The 22226-nt window shown below is 45.1% G+C and overlaps 1 protein-coding gene across 2 annotated transcripts in view; it reads right to left on the bottom strand.

Annotated features, from left to right (window-relative positions):
- GRID1 (glutamate ionotropic receptor delta type subunit 1) overlaps positions 1 to 22226 on the bottom strand; it is a 687194-nt gene that overhangs the window by 45974 nt on the left and 618994 nt on the right. For both annotated transcript variants that reach the window (XM_013983389.2, XM_021073750.1), the window contains exon 13: positions 1734 to 1929. In XM_013983389.2, coding sequence (XP_013838843.2) covers positions 1734 to 1929 — 196 coding nt within the window. The remainder of the gene's footprint in view (positions 1 to 1733; positions 1930 to 22226) is intronic.

A 22226-nucleotide genomic window follows, 5' to 3' on the forward strand; every position in this document is an offset into this window, starting at 1 on the left:
GGGGCTCCCACTCCACATAGAGTGCAGTCTTCAGGCACCATGCCAGATGCCGTGCCCCATTGCTTCTGAAGCAGGACTCAGGCTCTGCCTCTCTCCCTGGACCCCATCAGGGCTCTCCTGGGAGGGGCTGGCAGACTGCTGAGGATTTTTCTCATCATGAGGAGCAGGATGGTAAGCCCTTGTGGCCTGGAAGCTTTTGGCAGAAAGCTGTCCTCTCCAGTAAGGCCAAAGAATTGCCAAGTGGCTGGGATGGTGGAACCCAGGTATGCATGTACAGGAATATGTGTGTGCACTAGTATGTGTGAGGAATGGGAGTGTATGCATGAGTGACTACATGTGAGGGCCTGTAAGATGGTTCCACAGAGGTAGAATAGATGAATAGGGAAAGGTATGATACACTGAGGCAGGCTAGACAGGTGTATGTGTGTGTGTGTGTGAATGTGTGAAGGTTGGGTAGGCTAAATAAGGAACAGAAGGGAAGAGATGCTGAGCAAGATAGGCTGGACAACTGGTCTACCCAGAGAGGCAGCAATGGTGGCCACAGTTCACATCTTTTTTGCATCATTCACTGACGACAGAGATAGTAGCCCCTGCATGTGAGGGTCACTGCGAAGAAGGTGTCATCAACAGCAACATCTTTATGACACCTGCCTTCACCCTACCATCTTCCTCATCACAGACCTCCAAAGGGCTCCACAGCACGTGGTGGATGAACACCACACTCCTCAGTCTGGAATCCCAGGCATCAGAACCTAACAAGGAGCGTGACCCACATCTATGATTCTCATCTGTATAATGGAATAATCATGATTAATTGCGAAATTAACTGAAATAAATGAACAAAGTCTAACCCACTCCCAAAGAATGTGTTAACCTTTTTCTTCCCTTCCTCTCTCTGGCCTGGATTCTTCCCACCCAGTGCTCCCTCAATTTCTCCCAGTTCAACCTCCATTCTGGGCTTGCTGTCCTTATCATCATCTCCTGAGCACACTGCCTCTCCATATCACAGTCTTACAGTGTTCCCACTCTCCCCTGAACCCTGTGACCCACTTCCTTCTACCTCTCACTTGGTTCTCTGCATCTGCTTTTTTTTTCTTTTTCACTTTTTAGGGCTGAACGTGCACTAAATGGAAGTTCCCAGTCTAGGGGTCAAATTGGAGCTGTAGCTGCCAGCCTAGACCACAGTCACAGCAATGCAGGATCTGAGCCACACCTGTGACCTATATCACAGCTCACGGCAATGCCAGATCTTTAACCCACTGAGCGAGACCAGGAATCAAACCTGCGTCCTCATGGATACTAGTCGGGCTCCTCACCACTGAGCCACAACAGGAACTCCTTCTGCACTCGCTTTGCCCAGTGTTCCCATTTGGAGTGGAGCAGCCCCTCCACATCACCATCCTATAAGCCCATGAAGGGGGAGGTCTATGTCTTGGGCTCTAATCTAATTGCTTTTCCCTGACCATTTGGAAACTTAGAAGGAACCTAAAGACCAATGCCTTTGCTTCTACTGCCAAAAAATGAGCATCTATCTAAAGAATGTATGCCTCTTTACCTGATACTCTCATGTCTGTGAGAAATGCCTAACTAAGCTGTTGAAGATGGGACATGTTGCAAGTGACAGGGCTACTCAAAGGAGATATGTCTGGGAAGGTGTCTCCTACCCGGAGCATGACAGTCCCCATGGCCCCTGTCATAGCACACACATGCCCAAGTGGTCAGCTCCTGCCTACCTTCCTGATGCCTTCTGAAGGGCTGGACACACAGTTGTCAGCCCCTCCATTCTTGCTGATGGTCCGCCAGAGCTCAGAAAATGTGCTGTCTTGCTCCAGAGGGTTGGTGCCTTTGGCTCGGAAGTACTCATACACTGCAGAATCCCGGACAGTGCCATAAGACATCTCCACTTGTTTAGACAGGTCCTGGAATGTCCTGAAATGCAAAATGGCCATGAAACATAGGTACATGCTATACCTTGCAGGGACACACATGGGTTGCAAGGCCCGCCAGAGGACTGAGCCTGGGTATGGCCCACCGTCCACGTCCTTTACTCCCAACCCCCAGCAGCACGAGTGTCCCAGCCTGGAGCATGACTTGCCAGGGCCTCCCTCATTCTATCACAGTTACATTTCCTTGTAGATTAACTCCATAATGTCACTGAACACCTAAAACCAGGTTCTGTGCTGAGCCTGAGGGACAAAGGATGAGTAAGATAGGACTCCTGCCCTCAAGGAATTTGGAGTCTAGCTGTAGAAACATATAGACAGACAGTCACAGTACAAAAGGGCAACACAGAAGGCTGTACACTGAAGGTCTCCAACTTGAATATCTACAAGCACAAGAAAGACAAATGCATTGGCAAGACTGATGATGGTGACTGGTCTCTGACACTTAGAGCTGGCATGTTGCAGACACACACACAGGGATGGTGACAATTTTTTGAACACAACCCCTCCAAAGCTTGCAGATGTTCTGGAGTTCCACGCAGTTGTCTTTTAAGTTGTTTAGCGATGAAGAAGTCTAGGTTCATCTGTGAAATCTCTTGACTTTCAAAAGGTGGTGAGGATAAAACAAAGCACTTCTGAGAACCTTGATCTGTTATACATGGAGGAGAAGCAAGTAGCTCAGGCCAGGTGCACCATGCAGGGAGGGAGTGCATCTGGAAGGCCCATCTGCAGCCCAGGGGCAGAATTCCAAGCAGGGCATGTAGGGACAGTGCCTTCTTAGGGGTAATGTCAGATCAGGAAGGACCAGTTGACATGAAGTTTTCAATTGTCTGAAGAAATGAGCATATCTGACTAATGTATTGAGAGGACAGAGTTACCAAAAAAAAAAAGTTCTGTGTTGAGCCAGCTTCTCTCTCCAAGCTCCAACCTGATTGCTCTTTATTTATTTCTCTTTTGTAAATCTGTTTCTCCTTATGTTCTTTGTTTTGGCTGCACCCATGGCAAGTGGAAGTTCCCAGGCCAGGAATCAAAACTATGCCACAGCAGTGACCTGGGCAGCTTAACCCTTTGCACCACAAGGGAATTTCTGTCTCTCCTTTTTAATCAGCCAGAATCATTTCCAGCAATCTGAACCATGGTTCCCACGAAGAGATCCAGCCATTTCAGCTTGATTTACACAACCCTCCACCTCCTGATCTCATCTCCAGCTGTTGTTCTCACTTCCATATGACCCCAAAGCCAAAGCTGAAGGGAGAAATCCCACATGGTCCCCATTTATGGCACCAGACCATGGAGCTCCCTCTGCCTGGAATCCTTTTATCTTATTTATCCACTTCTGCAAACCCCTTGAAGTTCCAGCATCCACCTCTACCCATGGGAAGACATCACTATCCATTACCTTCCTTGCCATCTCTCCATCCCTCATGGCTTCTGTGGCAGGAAGAGCTCACTATGACAGCAGAGAGCTGCAGCGCAGAGTGGGTAAAGCAGAAAATCTGGAGTCCGACTACCTGCCTGGCCCTTCCCAGCTCCACTAGCACTAACACGGCAGGCCTGGGCAAGTCAGCTGACCTCTCTGTGCCTCAGTGTCCAAATCTTAAAAAAACAAAAAAGAAAAACATGGCTGGAAGCAGAGTCTGCAGCAAAGGCTGCCTGAAGATGAAATGAGGTGATCTGTGTTCATCTCTTAGAGTAGTGACTGATGCAAAACTCAGTCCCCAGGAACTAGTAGCCATTATTCTGTGATATTATTTTATGTCTGGCCCTGGGACTCTAAAAATTTGGAGGCCTGGAGTCAAAGCAGCCCCATGTATCCTCAGCAATAGACCAGCCTACAGACCCTGCACGCAGAGGAGCCAGCAATGGATGTTTCCTCCTGTTTAGGAGACACAGTCCATGGAATTCCTTCAGGCCCTGCTACATGGCCCAGAAACAGAGCTCAGTATTCATTTCAATACATTACAGATGAAAGGAAACATAAAATAACAAATTCGATGAAGAAATCTTTCTAATTATTGTTCATTATTTATATCTAATTGAAGCAAGATGTTTCTTTGCTTGAAGGGCCCCAAGGGTTGTAACTCCGTCATAATCTGCCTGTAGTGAGGAGGGGGGGATCTTTTTTCCTACATTTTTTTATTTTTCTCATGGTAATACAAACAAACATGAGGCTTTGATGAATGGGAAACATCAGGATGAATTACACAGTTGAGTCTAAATACTGAACTGCTCTAAATTATTGCAGTTTGTACAAGGATGGAATGAATGCGCAACTGCCGAGGAGCTCAGCACTGCTGTTTCATCCCTGCATTTGAAATGGAGATTTCTTCTCTCCTCTTGGTATTTATTCGCAACGGTGCCCCCGGCCAGAAACTCAGGGAACATCCCTGGAATACAAGCAGGCAGCCCGAATGTTAATGGCTTCATGTCCATTTCTGTCCCCGCAGAGGTCATTGTTTCCATCCCCAGACACCACCGCCATCTTTGCTGTGCCAGCCTCATGGCCATCATCCATCACCTCTTGCAGCCTTGAGTCTGTGTCAGGGGATCTTTCCCATCTCAAATGCACATTCCCTCCTTCAAGGAGAGTTTTCAAGCTTCCTAACCCACAGTAGGTGCTACCATCATATTTCGGAGTGAATACACCTATCTAAGGCTATTTGGAGGTTTGAACAGCAAGCCAGCTATTTCTAGACAAGAGCTGCCATCTCCCTGGGCACTCATCCTCTTGTCGGAGTGAGCAGCTTTGGAAGGGACACAGGAAAAGGAATAAAAAAGAACAAGGGAAGCCAGCCAATCAGGCTCCAAGCCAAGAGTCAGAGGAAGACAGATGTTCTTGTCAGACAGAACGTGCATCCAAACAAGAAAGGGAGGCTTAGCCTGGGGAAGGCTGTACTAGCAGCACACTTAATTTATCCTGTTTCTCAAATTAATCTCTTCAGCAACAACTGCTAGTAAGTTTCCAAGCACCCCTTCCCCAAAGAGGGATAAATAGGATCTGCCTGTCACAGGTGGTGTCTCTAGAAACCAGTCATGCCTGACGCAACTGGCTGAAATCATTCAACCAAGGGTCGCATCCACAGCTAGCTAGTTAGTAAGTAGATACTAGGTAAGGCACAGAGGCAAAGAATGGATAAGTGAGCATCCTCATAGTAAGGGGTGGTGAGAGGTCAGAGAGGTAAACCAAAAATAACTGTTCACTCAAATCTGAAAGGGGCTAAAATAGACATCTGCATGAGGGACCCTGGAAGAAAAGAGGAGAAGCAGTTGGCCCATGGACCAGAGCTAAAGAAAAGCTTCCTGGAAGAGGAAGCCTGCCTGGGTCTGGATTGACTAATTAAGTGTCACATGCAGGAATGAAAACTTAGCAGCTTACTCCCAGCTCTGTGATCAGCTGCCTAGATCCTTGCTTCACCTCTTATAATGATGAGTGTTCACGATCGTCCCCAGGCAAAGATTAGCCTCTATTCCACGCTTTCTTTTGAGCCACTACCTCTTACTCAATTGTACTCTATTGAAATCAATAGGGTTTGGGACCAATAGGAGCTGTTCTCTGTATCTCCTGGCCCGGATTGCTGGTTTTGAGGGTCTCCCCTTAGCTGAAAGCAGAACTGACTCCTATGAGTCTATGAGTGCACCGCAGTATCTTGCAAAAGTACTTTGTAAGCATCCCTTGACTCTAGAGTAGTTTTCTCCAATTAAACAGCACCTTCTAGGGAGTTCCCATCGTGGCACAGTGGAAACGAATCCAACTAGGAACCACGAGGTTGCAGGTTCGATCCCTGGTCTCACTCAGTGGGTTAAGGATCCGGTGTGGCTGTGAGCTGTGGTGTAGATCACAGATGTGGCTCAGATGTGGCTGCGGCTGTGTCTGGTATCTGTAGCTCTGATTAGACCCCTAACCTGGGAACCTCCATATGCTGCGAGTGTGGCCCTATAAAGACAAAAGACACACACACACACACAAAACAGCACCTTCTGGAAGTCCCACAATGTCTCCTTCAGCTACGGCCAAGGACAGTCTACCCGGCCCGGCACCACCTCCCTCCCTCCCTCCCCGTACCTTTCTCTATAAGTCAGTCTTACTATTTCCCAGATATATTTTAATTAACAAAGAGACAAATGTGTTTGTAGCATGAGGAAAATCAATAATACAGAATGTATAAATACATCTTTGCATGATGCAGAAATATTTACATTAGAGATAAATACACTTGCAAAAAGAGTAGAATCAATATACAGAATATGTAAAACAGATTCCAACAACTGTGGGGTTGCCATCATCATGGGCCTGATAAATCTAAATCCCACAGTCTTAAAATTCTTCTTAAGGAGAAAAAGAAGTAGTGGAGTGGCCCCAACGTACAGGAGGGTTTGGATGCTCATAATTTAAAGCTGTCCTAACTAGAGCCCACAGAAGCCCTTACTATCATTCTGGCAGTCTCACCCTTCCCTCTCTCATGGCTGATGGTGCTGAGCAAATCAGCTGGAATTGCCTGTTAGGTTTCTACAGCTTCTGGGACCTTCAGGAACCAGTGCTGCCACTTCCCTGTCCATTTCCTAGTCCTTCTGTTCCTTCTCTGCCCTGGCTTCCAGTATCTGTGATCCTTCTCCCATGCACTCTGCTCCTACCCAGTCTCTGCCATGTTTCCCATTCTTTCCACCCCAGACCTGGGTTCTTCAAGGTAGATAAGAGCACAGGGTAAGGCTGAGACACTGCAAGATGCTTCTCAATCTTGGGCTTTGAAAGGCATCTTCAATGTCCTCATTCTCTCATTCATACAATGGGAAAAAAAAAAGCCACAAACATTTCCCAAACACCTGCTTTCATCAAGCACTATTCTAGGTCCAAGGATATGGCCTGAGCAGCACAAAGTTCCCACTCTTGTGGTATTTGCATGATGAAGGTAGGAAGAGAAAAAGAAATACAGGAGTAACAAACAAAAACAAATAATTACCTAATGAGGGTCAAAAAACTTTCTGGGAAAGGACAGAGTGTGTGGATCAGGCCACAAGGGCCACATACTGCTCTGTCCCATATTCCCTGGTTTTGTGTTGCCATGTTTTTAGAACACTGGGAAAATGTTTCAAAAAAAGAAAAACAGTCCTAGCCTGCGGGCAGCAGGAAAATAGGCTGCCAGCCAGATGTCGCCTATGGGTGCATAGTCAGCTGACCAGTGATGTCATGTTTGCAGTGGTGAAAGGTGCTGCAAAGGGTAATATAGCAGAGTAAGGGTTACAGAAAAGGATGGAGGAAGTGACGATGTGAAGTATGCAGGGGGGTGTTTTAGCCATTGGAGCTGACATTGAGGCACGTGCTTCACCATTGCCTTTCTTTGAGCTAGACTGAGAGGAGATGAGAGACCACTGAAAGCAAGGCTTGGACCCGGAAAAGCTGTGCTTTTCGAGGAGCAGAAGCTCACAGGCTCGGGGCTCATCACCCTCTTTTTCCCGGGAATGGGCCCCATACACATCGACTAGGGACCCTCTGGGAAGCCTGGGTCAGGTGACGTTGGGTATGACATCAGGCTCCTCTGTATCTAAAGTCTGTTGTCTGAGTGACTACAGATCAGAATCCTAACTCAGGACACCATCAGGTTAACACTGTGTGAGGACACTTCATGACCCACCAGGATGAGGGCTGTGTGGCAGGAAAGCACATCCTTGCAGGACACAAGAGGCCAGGAAGCCCTTCTTCAAAAGTGTGCTCTGCACACCAGTCACAGAGGGCTCAGGGGTACAGAGCACTCAGCTGAGGTGTGCTCGCTCCCTTCCACCACATTTTCTCCAATCCCATTTCTTTAATAGCTACTGAAATTCAAAGATGCCTAAAATATGCTAAGAGGAAAAAAAATCCAACTCACTTGTATATAGTATATTTCTACTCTTGTAAGAAGAAACCATTGATAAATGTAAATAAATATAGGGACAAAAATAGGAGGAATGAGCACTGAGCAGTTATGAGATCTCCAGTTTTTATACATGTATTTCTGTAAAATTTGCATTTTTTAAGATGTTGTAAACATAAGTGTGATCTGACCAATTTAACTAATCCTTCTGCTGCCCAAGTGTCAGTTCTGAGACTTGAGAGTTTAGCTCTGTACTATCCTTTCTCCTCCATGTCCACCCATTTGGCCAATCACTCCTGAAGCTGACTCACTTGGGAGAGAGAGGCCTCGTTCTCTCCTGCCCCATTAAACTTGTGCCCTGCTGGCTGCAAGGAGCGGGCTCCAAGGCATTGTGATGGGTGTAGCCTCATTCTTCAGAGCAAGGCAAACACTCCTGAATTAACTCCAAGGGGGTGAGCCACCTCAGGCATCCAGGACCTGTCAAGTCCAAGGCTCCTTCATCCAGGCAGGCTAGAGTTTCCCTTACTTGCACATTTTTTTTTTTCCTGCTTGAATTCAGCACAGCCCTGGTGCCAAAGCAGACTGGGATGGCCAGACATGAGTTTCTAAAAAGAGGGCATATGAGTCACGTTTCCGATTGGCCCAATGTAGTCAAGACCCTGGAAGTGAGCAGGGCTCAGAAATAGGTGTTGAGGGATGGGGCTGTGAGCATCACCTCAGTCAAGTTAGATCACACTGGGCCAAGTACCAAGCCAAGGCCCAGGCATGTGGCAGAGGTTGAACCTCTACATCCTTTAGTGAGTCAAATCTGGGGACCTCTAATGCCATTGGCAAGGGGTTCTCAGACAACGAGGACCTTCGCACTCCTGTCCTACCTTCTCCTGCCTCTTATCAGACTACCCTGCTCTTGAGTATCAGCTTGGAAGACATCCTGCTTTTTCAGACCTCTGAGCATTCATTCATGCTATTGTCTGTTCCCCATGCAGTTCCCTGCCTCTTCATGTGACTAAAACCCACCCTCCCTTCAGGAATAAGCTCAGTTATCATCTCTAGTAAGAATAATGGATCTCTTCTTTGGACCTATGTCCCTTCTATGTGAACCCAGCTTAGGATAGTTATTCTAAGATTAATGTTGCCCCAGACTTCATGTGGCTGTTGATGGGTCTGTTTCCCCATCTTGACAGTGGGCTCCCTCTGGATCCATGTCATCCATAATACAGTCTGACAGACAATGTGTGCTGAATTTATGTTTTCTGGAAGAATCAACTTGAATATGGCTAGGGAAAACCCAGGTTGGAGACAGGCATGGTGGTGGGTCTAACTTTAGAATCATGACCACTAACCTCAAGTGACCCTTCATGCTGCCTGGCAATCTTCTAAATTTTCCTGTTCAATTCACTCTCCCTCTCTCTTAGATAACTCTCAGACAATGACCCTGCTTCCAATCTCCTAAAAGAGTAGAAGCAGTCATTTGAGAACTTTATTTCTCTAAAAAAAACCTTCCTTTTCTTTTCTTTCTTTTTTTTTTGTCTTTTTTAGGGCTGCACCTGTGGCATATGGAGGTTCCTGGGCTAGGGGTTGAATTAGAGCTGCAGTTGCTGGCCTATGCCAAAGCCACAGCAATGCAGGATCCGAGCCATGTCTGCAAACTTCACCACAGCTTATGGCAACACCAGATCCTTAACCCACTGAGAAAGGCCAGGGATCAAACCCACATCCTCATGGATACTAGTTGGTTTTGTTACTGCTGAGCCATTGACAGGAGCTCCCAGAACTTCCTTTTCTTAAACCACCAAATACCTGCCTTTTAAAACAGTATCTGTCTTTGCTCCTATGTATGTCTAACTCTGTCTCATGGATCACAGACTTCCTTGTCCTCTCCAGTACATTGCCTTTCCCATTGTCACCTCTATCTCCCACATCATGAAATTGCTTCGCTCTACAGATCTCTTCCATCAACATTCAAACACATACATTTTTATCTTTTAAAAAATCCTTCATTAATAAGAATCAAAACTACAATGAAGTATCACCTCCCTTCAGTCACAATGGCCATTACCAAAAATCTACAAAGAGGAGTTTTTGTTATGGCATAGTGGCTTAAGGAACTGATGTTGTTGCAGCTATGGCATAGGTCACAGCTGCAGCTTGGATTCTATCCCTGGCCCAGGAACTTCCATATGCCACAGGTATGGCCAAAAAAAGAAACAAAACAAAACAAAACAAAACACCCCCCCCCAAAAAAAAAACTACAAACAATAAATGCTAGAGATGGTGCAAAGAAAAGTAACCCCCAACACTGTTGGTGGGAATGTAAGCTGGTGCAGCTACTATGGAGAACAGTATATAGGTTCCTTAGAAAACTAAGTATAGAACTACCATATGATCCAGAAATCCCAATCCCTGGGCATCTATCCAGAAGAGAATCATAATTCAAAAAGATGCATGCATCTCAGTATTCATCATAGCACTATTTACAAGACCCAAGACCTGGAAGAAAAACAAATGTTTATCAACAGAGGATTGGATAAAGAAGATGTAGTATATATATATATATATATATATATATATATATATATATATATACAATAGAATATTAGTCAGACATAAAAAGAATGAAATAATGCCATTTGCAGCTACATGGATAGATATAATAATTATTATACTAAGTGAGTAAGTCAGAAAAAGAAAGGCATATATCATATGAGATCACTAATATGTAGAATCTAACAAACAATGATACAAAAGAACTTACAAAACATAAACAGACTCAAAGAGTTTTAAACCAAATTTATGGTTATCAAAGGGGAAATGTGGACAGGAGAGGGATAAACGAGGGATTTAGGATTGACATATACACAAATATATGTAAAATAGACAGGTAAGAAGGACCTACTGTATAGCACAGGGTTATCTACTCAGTACTGTGTAATAACCTATATGGGAAAAAATCTGAAAAGGAATGGATATGTGTAAATGTATAACTGTTTTACTTTGTTGTACATCTGAAACTAACACAACTTCCTAAGTCAATTTAAAAAAAAATGACTGGAGGCCCTGAGAGATGTTTAGGAAGTACATTGAAAGTATAAGAGAGGACTTTCAAAGATTACTCTTTGGATATTTTGTTCATAATTGCATCTGCAGTACCTAGCCCCTAAGCATCTATTAGGTGCTTAATCAGTGTTTTTGAATGAATGAATAGAAACTAGATTATTAGATCATTCTAACAATCTACTTCTATAATGTGAGATATGCAATAGACTTTACAACTATAAGGAGAAAAAATCCTTCGTTCAGTTCACACTCTCCTCCAACCACTCTCCTGTTCTTCTAGGGAGTTATCTATGGCTACTGTCTCCATTACTCTCTTTCTAGGTATCATGAATCTAGCTTAAGTTTTCACCCCATCACTGAAAAAAAGAAAGCTGCTTCTGTTAAGGTCATTAATGAGCTCCCAAACAGAGTGGCCAAATCCCAGTCTTCGCTTTACTCCCACCTACCGGCATTTTGACAAACATGGTCACTCTGTCCTTCCCACACTTGGCTTCCAGGACATCACTCGTCCTAAGTTCTCCCACCTTGCAGGTGCATCCTTATCCATCTCCTTTATGGTTCTTGGTCTCTTTTAAAACTCTGAATCTTGGATTTCCCATCGTGGCACACTGGAAACAAATCCGACTAGGAACCATGAGGTTGCAGGTTCAATCCCTGGACTTACTCATTGGGTTAAGGATCTGGTGTTGCCAAGAGCTGTGGTGTAGGTTGCAGATGTGGCTCAGATCTGGCATTGCTGTAGCTGTGGCATAGGCTGGCAGCTGCAGCTCCAATTTGACTGGGAACTTCCATATGCTGTGGGTACTAAAAAAAAAAAAAAAAAAAAAGGACAAAACGACAAAACTCTGAATCTTGGGATGTGCTAGGGTCAACCCACAGATTCCTTCTCTTCTTTGCTGACACTCATTTCACCATGATCTGGTTAAGTTCATTGGCTGTAGATACATCTATACACTGATGACTCCAAAGGACAACACCAGCCCTGACCCACCCCACTAACTACAGATCCTCTAGACAGAAAATCAATAAGGCAAGAGAGATCCTAAGCGACACAATAGAAAAGTTAGACTTAATTGACATTTTCAGGACATTACATCCAAAAAAATCAGAATACACATTCTTCTCAAGTGCACATGGAACATCCTCAAAAATTGATTACATATTGGGGCACAAAGCTAACCTCAACATATTTAAGTGTATAGAAATTATTTCAAGTATCTTATCTGACCACAATGGCATGAAAGTACAAATAAACCACAGGAAAATAAATGAGAAAAAACTTACTACATGAAGATTAAACAACATGATACTAAAAACCAATGGGTTGATGAGGAAATCAAGAAGGAAATTAAAAAATACCTCAAGACAAATGATAATGAAACTACGACCACTCCAAATCTATGGGATGCCACAAAAGCAGTGCTCAGAGGGAAATTCATAGCAATACAGGCCTTCCTCAAAAAAGAAGAAAAATCTCAAATCAGCAACTTAACTCACCACCTAAATGAATTAGAAAAAGAAGAACAAACAAAACCTAAAGTCAGCAGAAGGAAGGAAATCATGAAGATCAAAGAGGAAATCAATAAAATAGAGATTCAAAAAACAATAGAAAAGATCAGTAAAACCGAGAGCTTGTTCCTTGAAAAGGTAAACAAAATTGACAAACCTCTGGTTAGACTCACCAAGAAGAGGAGAGAAAAAACCCAAATAAACAAAATAAGAAATGAAAACAGAGACGTCACAATGGATACTACAGAAATACAAAAAACCATAAGAGAAAACTATGAACAATTATATGCTAACAAATTTGACAACCTAGAAGATATGGACAACTTTCTAGAGACTTACAGCCTGCCAAAACTGAATCAAGAAGAAATAGATCAACTGAATAGACTGATCACTAAAAATGAAATTGAATATGTCATAAAAGCACTCCCTACAAATTAAAGTCCAGGACCAGATGGCTTCACAGGTGAATTCTAGTACACATACAAAGAGTAACTTATACTCATCCTCCTTAAACTTCTCCAAAATGTTGAAAAAGGAGGAACACTCCCAAAGACATTCTATGACACCACCATCACCCTAATTCCAAAACCAGACAAAGATACCACCAAAAAAGAAAACTATAGGCCAATATCTTTGATGAATACAGATACAAAAATTCTCAACAAAATTTTAGCCAACCGAATCCAACGACATATAAAAAAGATCATACACCACGACCAGGTGGGATTCATCCCAGGTTTACAAGGATGGTTCAACATATGCAAATCAACCAACGTCATATACTACATTAACAAAAGTCAAAAACCACATAATCATCTCAAAAGATGCAGAAGAAGCATTTGACAAAGTTCAATATCCATTCATGATAAAAACTCTTACCAAAAGGGGTATAGAGGGAACATATCTTAACATAATCAAAGCCATTTATGACAAACCCACAGCAAATATAAACTCAATGGAGAAAAGCAGGCATCTGCCCTCCTGATATTGCCATTTGAATGGCTATTAGTCCCCAAAGTAAATATGTTCAAACACAAGTTCTTAAATTGCAAACCACAAACCCCACCACCAAATCTGCTCTTTCTCTAGTTGATCCATTCTGATGTCAAATGCTGCTCTGTTTTTTGACATGCTGTGGCTCAAAGTCTTGGGATCACTGCTGATTCATCTCTCTTGCAAATCTTACATTCAATCTCAGCATGTCTGATATCTTCCACCATCAGGATAGATCCAGAATCAGATTGTTTCTCATCATCTTCATCACAAACCACTCCGTGTCTGCCCAGGATGTTGACATCATCTCCTTAGTGGTCTTCTTACTTCCACCTTTTAACTCTATAGTCTATTTCTTGGGGAATGAGTGATCCTTTAAAAAATCTGAGTCAGATCATGTCACCTCATTGCTTGAAACCCTCCAATTTCTTCTCACCTCTTCAAAAAACACCCCAAATCCTCACGTGGCCTGAAAGGTTACATGTGACCTGGACCCAATACCTCTGCTCTCCCCACACTGGCTATCCTGCCTCTCTGCCTTGGGGTTTCTGCAGCTTTTTTTTTTTTTTTTCTTTCTTAGCGGGATATACTCTTCCATCACATCTCTAATTGGCTTATTCCCTCAGTGTCTTGGGGACATCAAATGTCGCCTTCTTCATGAAACCTTTGTTGATAACCCTCTACAAAACCCCATCCTTTTAAAATTATATGATAAAACAAAGAAATGTATAACAGGCTGTTTCATAGTAGTTCTCCTCATAGAATGGGACTTGTCTAGTTTATTATGTCACTAGTGCCGACCCCTGCATAACCAATCATCCTGGTTCACACAGGATAGAGAGGTTTCCTGGGATACAGGACTTCAAGTTCTAAAACCAGGAAGGTTCCAGACAAATTGGAGCAATTTGCACTTCTCTACCTACAACAGTGTTTGGCGCATAGTAGATGTTCTAATAAACATGGGTTATTATGTGCATGAATAGTACATTAATGAATTAGTCTTTTCTCACTATCCAAACATCTAGGATGGATATTCTGTTGGCAAGATCTTCATCTTGGATTGACCAATGTTCTTTCAACACAAGCAAGCATTGGCCAGAGAAGCAGGGCATACTGCTTGGATGGAAGACCGTAGCCCTGGGCTAGGAGGCACAGCACAGAGCTACATGGTCAGAGCCAGGCCAGGAATAAATCACCAAGACGCCCAGGGATCATGCCATGTTCTTTCCAGGCTTCCTCCTCAGGGTCTTGAAGCTTCAAGATTTGGCTGCCTTGTGGATCTAACAGAAAGCAGCACTGGCTGAGAATCCTCCTGAGCCTGGACCCCCAGCAGCCACTGTCTGCATCCCTAGCTCCCGTGCCCCTCCCACTTGGGGGGGAGCCCAACACAAACAGTCCCACCAGGCAGTTACATCTTCATGCCAAGAAAACATGGCTGGCTCCCAGGTCTCCACACCCGCAAATATTTGCTGCCACAAATCAATAGAAAAGCAGGATGCACCATTAACCTTTAATATATCAGTGCCAGGGCCCTTAATCCATTATGAGGCTGTCATAAATGGGACTGAAATGCAAATCAGAGCAGCACTACTTTGGGAGGATGTGAAGGTGCCTTCACTGCCTCCTGGCACAGCCTGTATCCCCTCTGCTCTAGAGAAACAGCCCGAGTCGCCTCTCCCCCTGCTGGATTTTGTTTTCACCTCCTTTCCAACCCTCTTCTTTTTTCCAGATGTCTGACTGAGTCCCTGTATTATGTCAGCTTCCACAGCAGGCAGTCACTTGATATGCTGGAAGAAGGCTGGAATAATACTAACTTCCAGACACCGTGCTAATACTCCATTTGTCTTGCTTCATGTAACCTCAGCCGTGATTTCACAAGGTGATCATGATCCTTCCATTTTATAGATGAGGAAGTCAAGGCTCAAGGAGATTAAGTGACTGTGGAAGGCTACAGAAGCAGTCAGTAAAAGAGCTGATGCCCCACTCAGGACTAGTTTGATCCAAAACCCCATACAGTCAATCACCATCCTATAGTGATGTCAGGCAGCCCACATCTATGTGGGGAGGATTAACAGGTAAGCAGACAATCAAAAATATCAGGCAGAATATACTGCTAGAAATCATCTGAGTGTTATTAGAACATGATGTTGAACCTCTCCCGGCTTGGCAGATGAGAGATGGAGGGTGGGACAAGGAGAGAGAAGTAATTGGAAACGTTGGGCTTAAGTTGAGGCATAAGGAGAAAAGTGGAAATTGACAGAGAGAGGAGGGGAATAAAAGATGTTCTGTACAAAGGTGACCATATCTTCCAACCATGGATGTCTTGAGAACAAAATCTGCTGGGAAACTAAGAAAGGTTTACTACAAGGTAGTAGAAATGGTAAATAACCAACAAGCACTAGGGGCAGGATTGAGGAAATAATTACTCACAAAATACTTATAAGCTAGTATAATAGAATGGAAGGGCAAAATATGACTGTGTTCCCTGGACAATTACAGGGTCTGAGCATGTGTGAGATGAATAGTTAGGCACCTCCTGTACAATGGGGGAGAAGAGAGGTACCACAGAGAGTGGTCACATATACTTCAGAAGGCAGGGCTGGAGCTTCTGCTGTGGTGCAAGGGGATCCACAGCACCTTGGGAATGCTGAGACGCAGGTTTCATCTCTCCAGCCTGGCATAGTGGGTTAAGGCTCTGGAGATGCCACAGCTTTGGCTTAGGTCATAACTGTGGCTTGGATCTGATCCATGGCCTGCCTGGGGAACCCTGTACGCCATGGGGCAGCCAAAAAAAAAAGCAGGGCTGAGAATCAGCAGTGAGCCTGTGTGTGTGTGATCGGGGCTTGGGTGTGTGCACGAATGTGGTGCATGGAAGGACCCGATGGGAGCAAGAAGAGAGGAAAGAGGGAGAGGGGTACTGCTAGAGGGCTGGGACATTCAGATTAAGGGATGTCATTTGCTCTGACAAATGTTAAAATAAAGGAGTAGCTATGGGTCCTTCAGTAGCAGGATGGTGGCCTCAGAGGAGGCAGATCTGTGTGACGAGGAAACCGACCAAAGCAGCTAGTGCAGGGATCACGGCACAGGAGACATCTTGCTCACCCAAGCGTGTTTATGGGTTTGAGCAGTCAGCACTCACAGTGCAAGGAAACAGAGATGCAGGGCCCTTCCCATGTGGGAGAGCTTGAGAGAAAATACTAGTGTGTTCGAGCCTATTATTGAACAATACAAACCCAGCTGTAATTAAACGTGAAGCTACAAGATGCTAGCCGTTCCAAATCAGTTTGCGGAATAATCGCTTTAACAAGGATACGGATTCTGATGGAGAGGTTAGGGAAGGGATTTGGGAGAATAAAAGTATGTTTTTATTGATGAGTCTTGGTTCAGGGATGGAGGGGGACCTACTCTGTGCCAAGGGCTAAATGAGAATTGACTTATTTCCCCTTTGGAACCACCTTTTATTCTAAGTGATTCAATCCCTTCATAGAGTAGGAAATGATGAGGTTTTTAGAGCTGGTCCCATGCCAGGGACCAGGTTGAGCTTGCTGGGCTGTCTGATGCTGAGCTTCCCCAGGCCTGTATGTCGAAGATGCTGAGACATCTTCCCAAACCATCTCCCACTGAGGATGATGTGCTGCTGTGGACAGTTCAGTTACAGATGGTTTTTTCTTGGACAAAAGGTTCTTCTAGCACCATTACCCATGCCAGGTGCCAGGCACACCACCCTGGAAGTCACACGAGCCAAATGGCCTGGACCTGGCACTCTCTCTGGCTGGTGACCAGAGATTGTCTGCTTTACTCCCCAGTGGGCCCACCAGCAGAAGCCGCCTGTACCTGATCAGAGGTACACTGCCGACAGCTGCAGCACAGGGATGCTGGCAGAATGAAACATGGGCCTGCTTTTTGTTCCCTAAGTAATTATTCATCCCATTAACTTCTGAGGGTTTGGGCAGGACACTCAGGACCACTCTGCCAGTGTCTAACAGGAGACTATCTGATGGGAGCAAAACACCCAGCTGTGGAGCATTAGATAAAATACCATGGAGAAAGAGTTGGAAAAGCACATGGTGGTGTCTGCAGCCTGGTAGACAAGGACACTGGTATTTAGGGGGCAGGTAAACATATGCAAGGCTTCCTTGTACTAGTCCCTCTTTTATTGGGGATTCCTAACAGCCCTGGGAGGAAGTTATCCCAGTCCTCATTCTCAGAACACTGAGAGGTGAGCTAACTAACGTCCCCAAGAATTAGAAACTCACACCAACTAACCCAAGACCCTGCAGCATCAGCATGAGAGCTGAGCATGTACACCAGTCTGTCCTGGCTGCCATGCCTGGTTCTATACCTTGACTACCTTTCCGGTACCGCCTGAGAAGCAGGAGAGAACTAGTGAAGCAGAATGGGCCAGTTTGACGCTATTGTACTGGGCATCTGGGGCTTGGGTTCTGGGCTCTGTCTGGAGAACTGGCCCCTCCCTGCTCTAAGGCGCACTTGTCCCCAGGTGACGGTGCACCGCAGGGGTCCAGAGCTTCAGTAACGGAGTTAGACTGTGATTGCGAGTATCACTCTATACTGCTAACTCTGTGGCCTTGGACAAGCTACACTCAGCTTCTCTGGGCATCAGTTTCCTCATCTAGACAGTTAAATTCAGGCAAAGTCCTGAGAAAAGTGCTGGACCATGAGAGACACCCAGGAAATTGTTGCCTCAGATTTCCCAAGTATTCGATGAGAAAATTGTGTCATGAATATAAACTGCCAGATTCAGGACAGGTCCAGAAGCAGCTGGTTTGGCTACAATAGTGTTTGGAGTGAATTCAAATTCTTTTTTTGGAGGGGAATCTTTTTTTTTTTTTTTTTTTTTTTTTTTTAGGGATACACAGCATATGGAAGTTCCCAGGCTAGGGGTCGAATCAGAGCTATAACTGCCAGCCTACATGACAGTCACAGCAACACCCAATTTGAGCTGCATCCATGACCTATGCCGCAACTCACTGCAATGCCATGTCCTTAACCCACTGAGCGAGGCCAGGAGTTGAACACATATTCTCATGGATAATAGTAGGGTTTGTTAACTGCTGAATCATGACAGAAACTTCCATGAATTTGAATGCTTTTAATGTGGGCACATGATTTCTGGGTCATCACGAGCTCCAGCACTTTTCCTTGGTCTCAGACCCACAGGGACATTCTCTGCCTGGCTCTGTAAACATTTTTGATTGAAACCCCCAGACAGGATTATTTTTTAGGTCTTCCCCCACTGTGATACTTCATGACTTTATGGCCGGGGATGGACTAAAAACCTTGCCTTATTTAGGATTCTCTGTTCCAACAAAATGGCAGCAGTAGACTCTTCTTTGAAAACTGGAATGTCATTTTGCAGTGTCTGCTGGGACTCAGAGCTACCATGGGGGAGAATCCCACAAAGAAGAGGCCTCCCCTGTAGCAATTAAAATCCAGTTTGTCCAGACTCCAGGAGCTTTGCCCCTGTGGAAATCTGGCAGCCACCTCCCCAGAAGCAGGGGTCATGCGAGCTTGTCTCTAGGTTACACCAAGGCTGCAGCCACAACTCACCCAACGGGGTAAAGCAAATTAACCAACTTCAAAGGCTCAGGTCTCTGTGGGCTTTCCTGCCTCTTAGCAATATAATGCTGTCCCCAGGGTGCCTTAGAATGAAGGACAATGCACAAAAACCAGCTGCAAACCCAAAGCAAAGTCAACTCCTTCCTCGGTGGGGCAGGAGGGTCTTTCCACAGAGAGTGTTGAGGGTGAATTTTAGGAGGAAGCTGTTGTCTTCAAGAGAAATGAGCATTTCATGGGAACCCTCAAAGGACTGTGTTGTTCAAAGATGGGGTCCCCTGTGCCCATCACCCATCCAGATTGCTGTGTCTGCCAAAATCATGGTTCCACTTGAAATGTCCCCGTCCTGCCAAGTTCTCAGGCCATTTACCTTCACAGCCATCCCCCATGTCTCCTAGGATTCAGAACCTGGAGCACCAGGACCAGGGTGTCCCTGGATCTTTATGCCCAGATCACAAGAGTTACTCAGCAGACAGTGCATTTCTATTTGTTTGAGTGGATGAATGAGGTCTAAGCACACATCTCTGCTGCCTCAGCCATGAGTTTCTCTCCTTCTATTCTGGAGGCTCTGCCCAGGTAAACAAATGGAAGGCTGGCAGTTCCCTTTAAAGACTTTTCTGAAAATACCCTTCATGGGTTTGATCAGCCGGGCTAGAAGAAACAAGGGCAAAGGGACTGGAGGGTGATAGGTATGAGGAGAGGGGCTGTTCAGATGTGAGGGGGAGGGGCTTCATAAGCTCAGAGATGGCAAGAAAGACCCAGTGATAGAGCAGAGGGAAGAGCAGGGGGTTACAGAAGAGCCCCGCCTCTCACCCAGCCCTGCACAGTGTCCATCACTCTCCCAAATCTCCTCCCTCCCCACAGAGCCAACATCAGTCAGAGAGAGATTCCAGTCTCCTTCTAAACCAGAGGACCCACGCCCACCCCTGCGCACCCCCACCTTCCCTGAACCGAGCCCTTGGCAGCAGCACTGTTCTGAGGTCAGGTCTGCCAGGGAAACCTGCTGAGCAGAGCAGAGCTGGACCACGTTGTGGGAGGCCTGGCTCCCTGCTGTGTGACAAGGGTCGGGTGGGAGGCTGTGATGAGTTCTGAGTACGATGCTGTCTAGACAATCCTTCACACTTCCCACTCCCCTCAGAACAAAGTGACCCTCCTGATCATGACTCTTTAGGGCTTGCAGTACATGTGCCCACCTAGTCTTCCAGCCAGCACCCCTCCACTTTATGTTCTGGCCAGACTTTCCCAAACCCACCATGCTTTCCCACACCTCTGGCCATTCCCATATGCCATGTGGAACACTTTTCCTTCCTAAACACACAGCCACCTCCTATATTTAAGGTCTTGGATTATATATTACTACCTCCAGCATTTAGTCAGAGACAGTCCCCCAGTCATGGATTGAATGTGTCCCTTCCAAAATAAATATGTTGGATTCTTAACCACCAGGACCTCAGAATGTGACCTTATTTGGAGATGGGGGTCTTTAGAGAGGTAGCCAAGGTAAATGAGGTCATTAGAGTGGGCCCACATCCAATATGACTGGTGTCCATATAAAAAGGGGAAATTTGGACATAGTCACACACCCCAGGAGAAAGCCATATGAAAATGAAGCAGAGATCAGAAGTTCCCGTCATGGCGCAGTGGTTAACGAATCTGACTAGGAACCATGAGGTTGCAGGTTCAATCCCTGGCCTTGCTCAGTGGGTTAAGGATCTGGCATTGCCATGAGCTGTGTGTGGTGTAGGTCCCAGATGCGCTCAGATCCTGCATTGCTGTGGCTCTGGCCTAGACCGGTGGCTATAGCTCCAATTAGACCCCTAGCCTGGGAACTTCCATATGCCACGGGAGCAGCCCTACAAAAGGCAAAAAGACAAAAAAAAAAAAAAAAAAAAAAAAAAAGAAGCAGAGATCAAGATAATGCATCTGCAAGCCAAGAAATGCCAAAGATTGCCAGCAAACCAGAAGTTATAAGACACGAGGAACAGATTCTCACATAACCTTCATAAGGAACCAACACCACACCACCTTGATCTTGGACTTCTAGCCTCCAGAACTGTGATGACAATACATTTCTGTTGTCTAACCCACCCAGTTTATCACACTTAGTTAAGGCAGCCCCAGGAAACTGACAATGTACTCTGACAATCACAAGGCTTCCTCTATCATACCATTTGCTTCACTGTCCTGTATTGAGTCACTGGTCTGCCACCTCCTTTAAACTGCCAACCACCACTCCATGAAGGTGAAGATCATGTGTCTATCATTCACTTTTTTATCTATAGAGCTTAACACAATGCCAGACATATAAAAGGAACAAATGATCACTTCCTTGTGTGAATTTATGAAGGAATGAATGAGTGAGTGGATAAATGAATGAATGAGTGAGTGAATGAAAAAATAAGTGAGTGAATGCATGAAAAAAGATGACTACTCCTGATTATGGGAAACCCTTGCAATATGGTCATCATGTCATTCACATGGTGATACTATTGCAATACTCTTAGTCCACAAAGGCCTAGCCCAATAGGTACCATATGTGCTCCATGGCTGCCTGATGGATGAATACATGAATAAATGGTCAATTAATCTGTGAAGAGACTTGGGCTCTCATGAAATGTATAAGGCCATTTCCCCTGTACATGAGGTCATTCCTGGTGTCATACTCCTTGAGATGAACCTAGCCACATGAAATAGTCACTTGAACTTGTGGTAGAGTAGAACATGAACACAGAGAGGTCAAGTCTCAGTAAGGAGCTCCTAGCTGGGAGTCAAAGGTCATGGTATGAGAGCCCCTATGTAAAAGCCTCCAGCAAGAGGGAATCATGTTGTTTAAAGAACCCTTACTATGTGTCAGGCATCCTGCCAAATGCTCCATGAAACCTAAGATGACTGCACATGAACATCTCAATATTCCTACGAGGAAGCCAAGGCATGTGAAATAGGTGCCTTATCTGTGGTCCTGCAGCCAGGAAGGTGTGAAAGATTTCCTAGTAGTGTCTGACTCCAAAATGCTCTTCCCTTGGAATTAGAGGATTTCTTTGAGGCTAGACATAGACCCACAATCTATACTTTCAGTTTTTAAATCAATTGTAATATCACTGGATTCACATTTTCTCATCCTGCATGGGCTCATCGAGCATTTTCAAGATCCCAGCCAACTTTAGCTGTGCTTAAGGACACAGGGGATGAGCTCAGTACCTTCTGAGAGCCAAGCTTGAAGTAGAAGCCATGGGTACCTTGGAGATGATGGTTGCAGAAATAACAGAATCTGACACACAGGCCTGACACAACAGGCCTCCTC

This window comes from Sus scrofa, chromosome 14 (assembly GCF_000003025.6).
Source record: "Sus scrofa isolate TJ Tabasco breed Duroc chromosome 14, Sscrofa11.1, whole genome shotgun sequence".
Taxonomy (NCBI): domain Eukaryota; kingdom Metazoa; phylum Chordata; class Mammalia; order Artiodactyla; family Suidae; genus Sus; species Sus scrofa.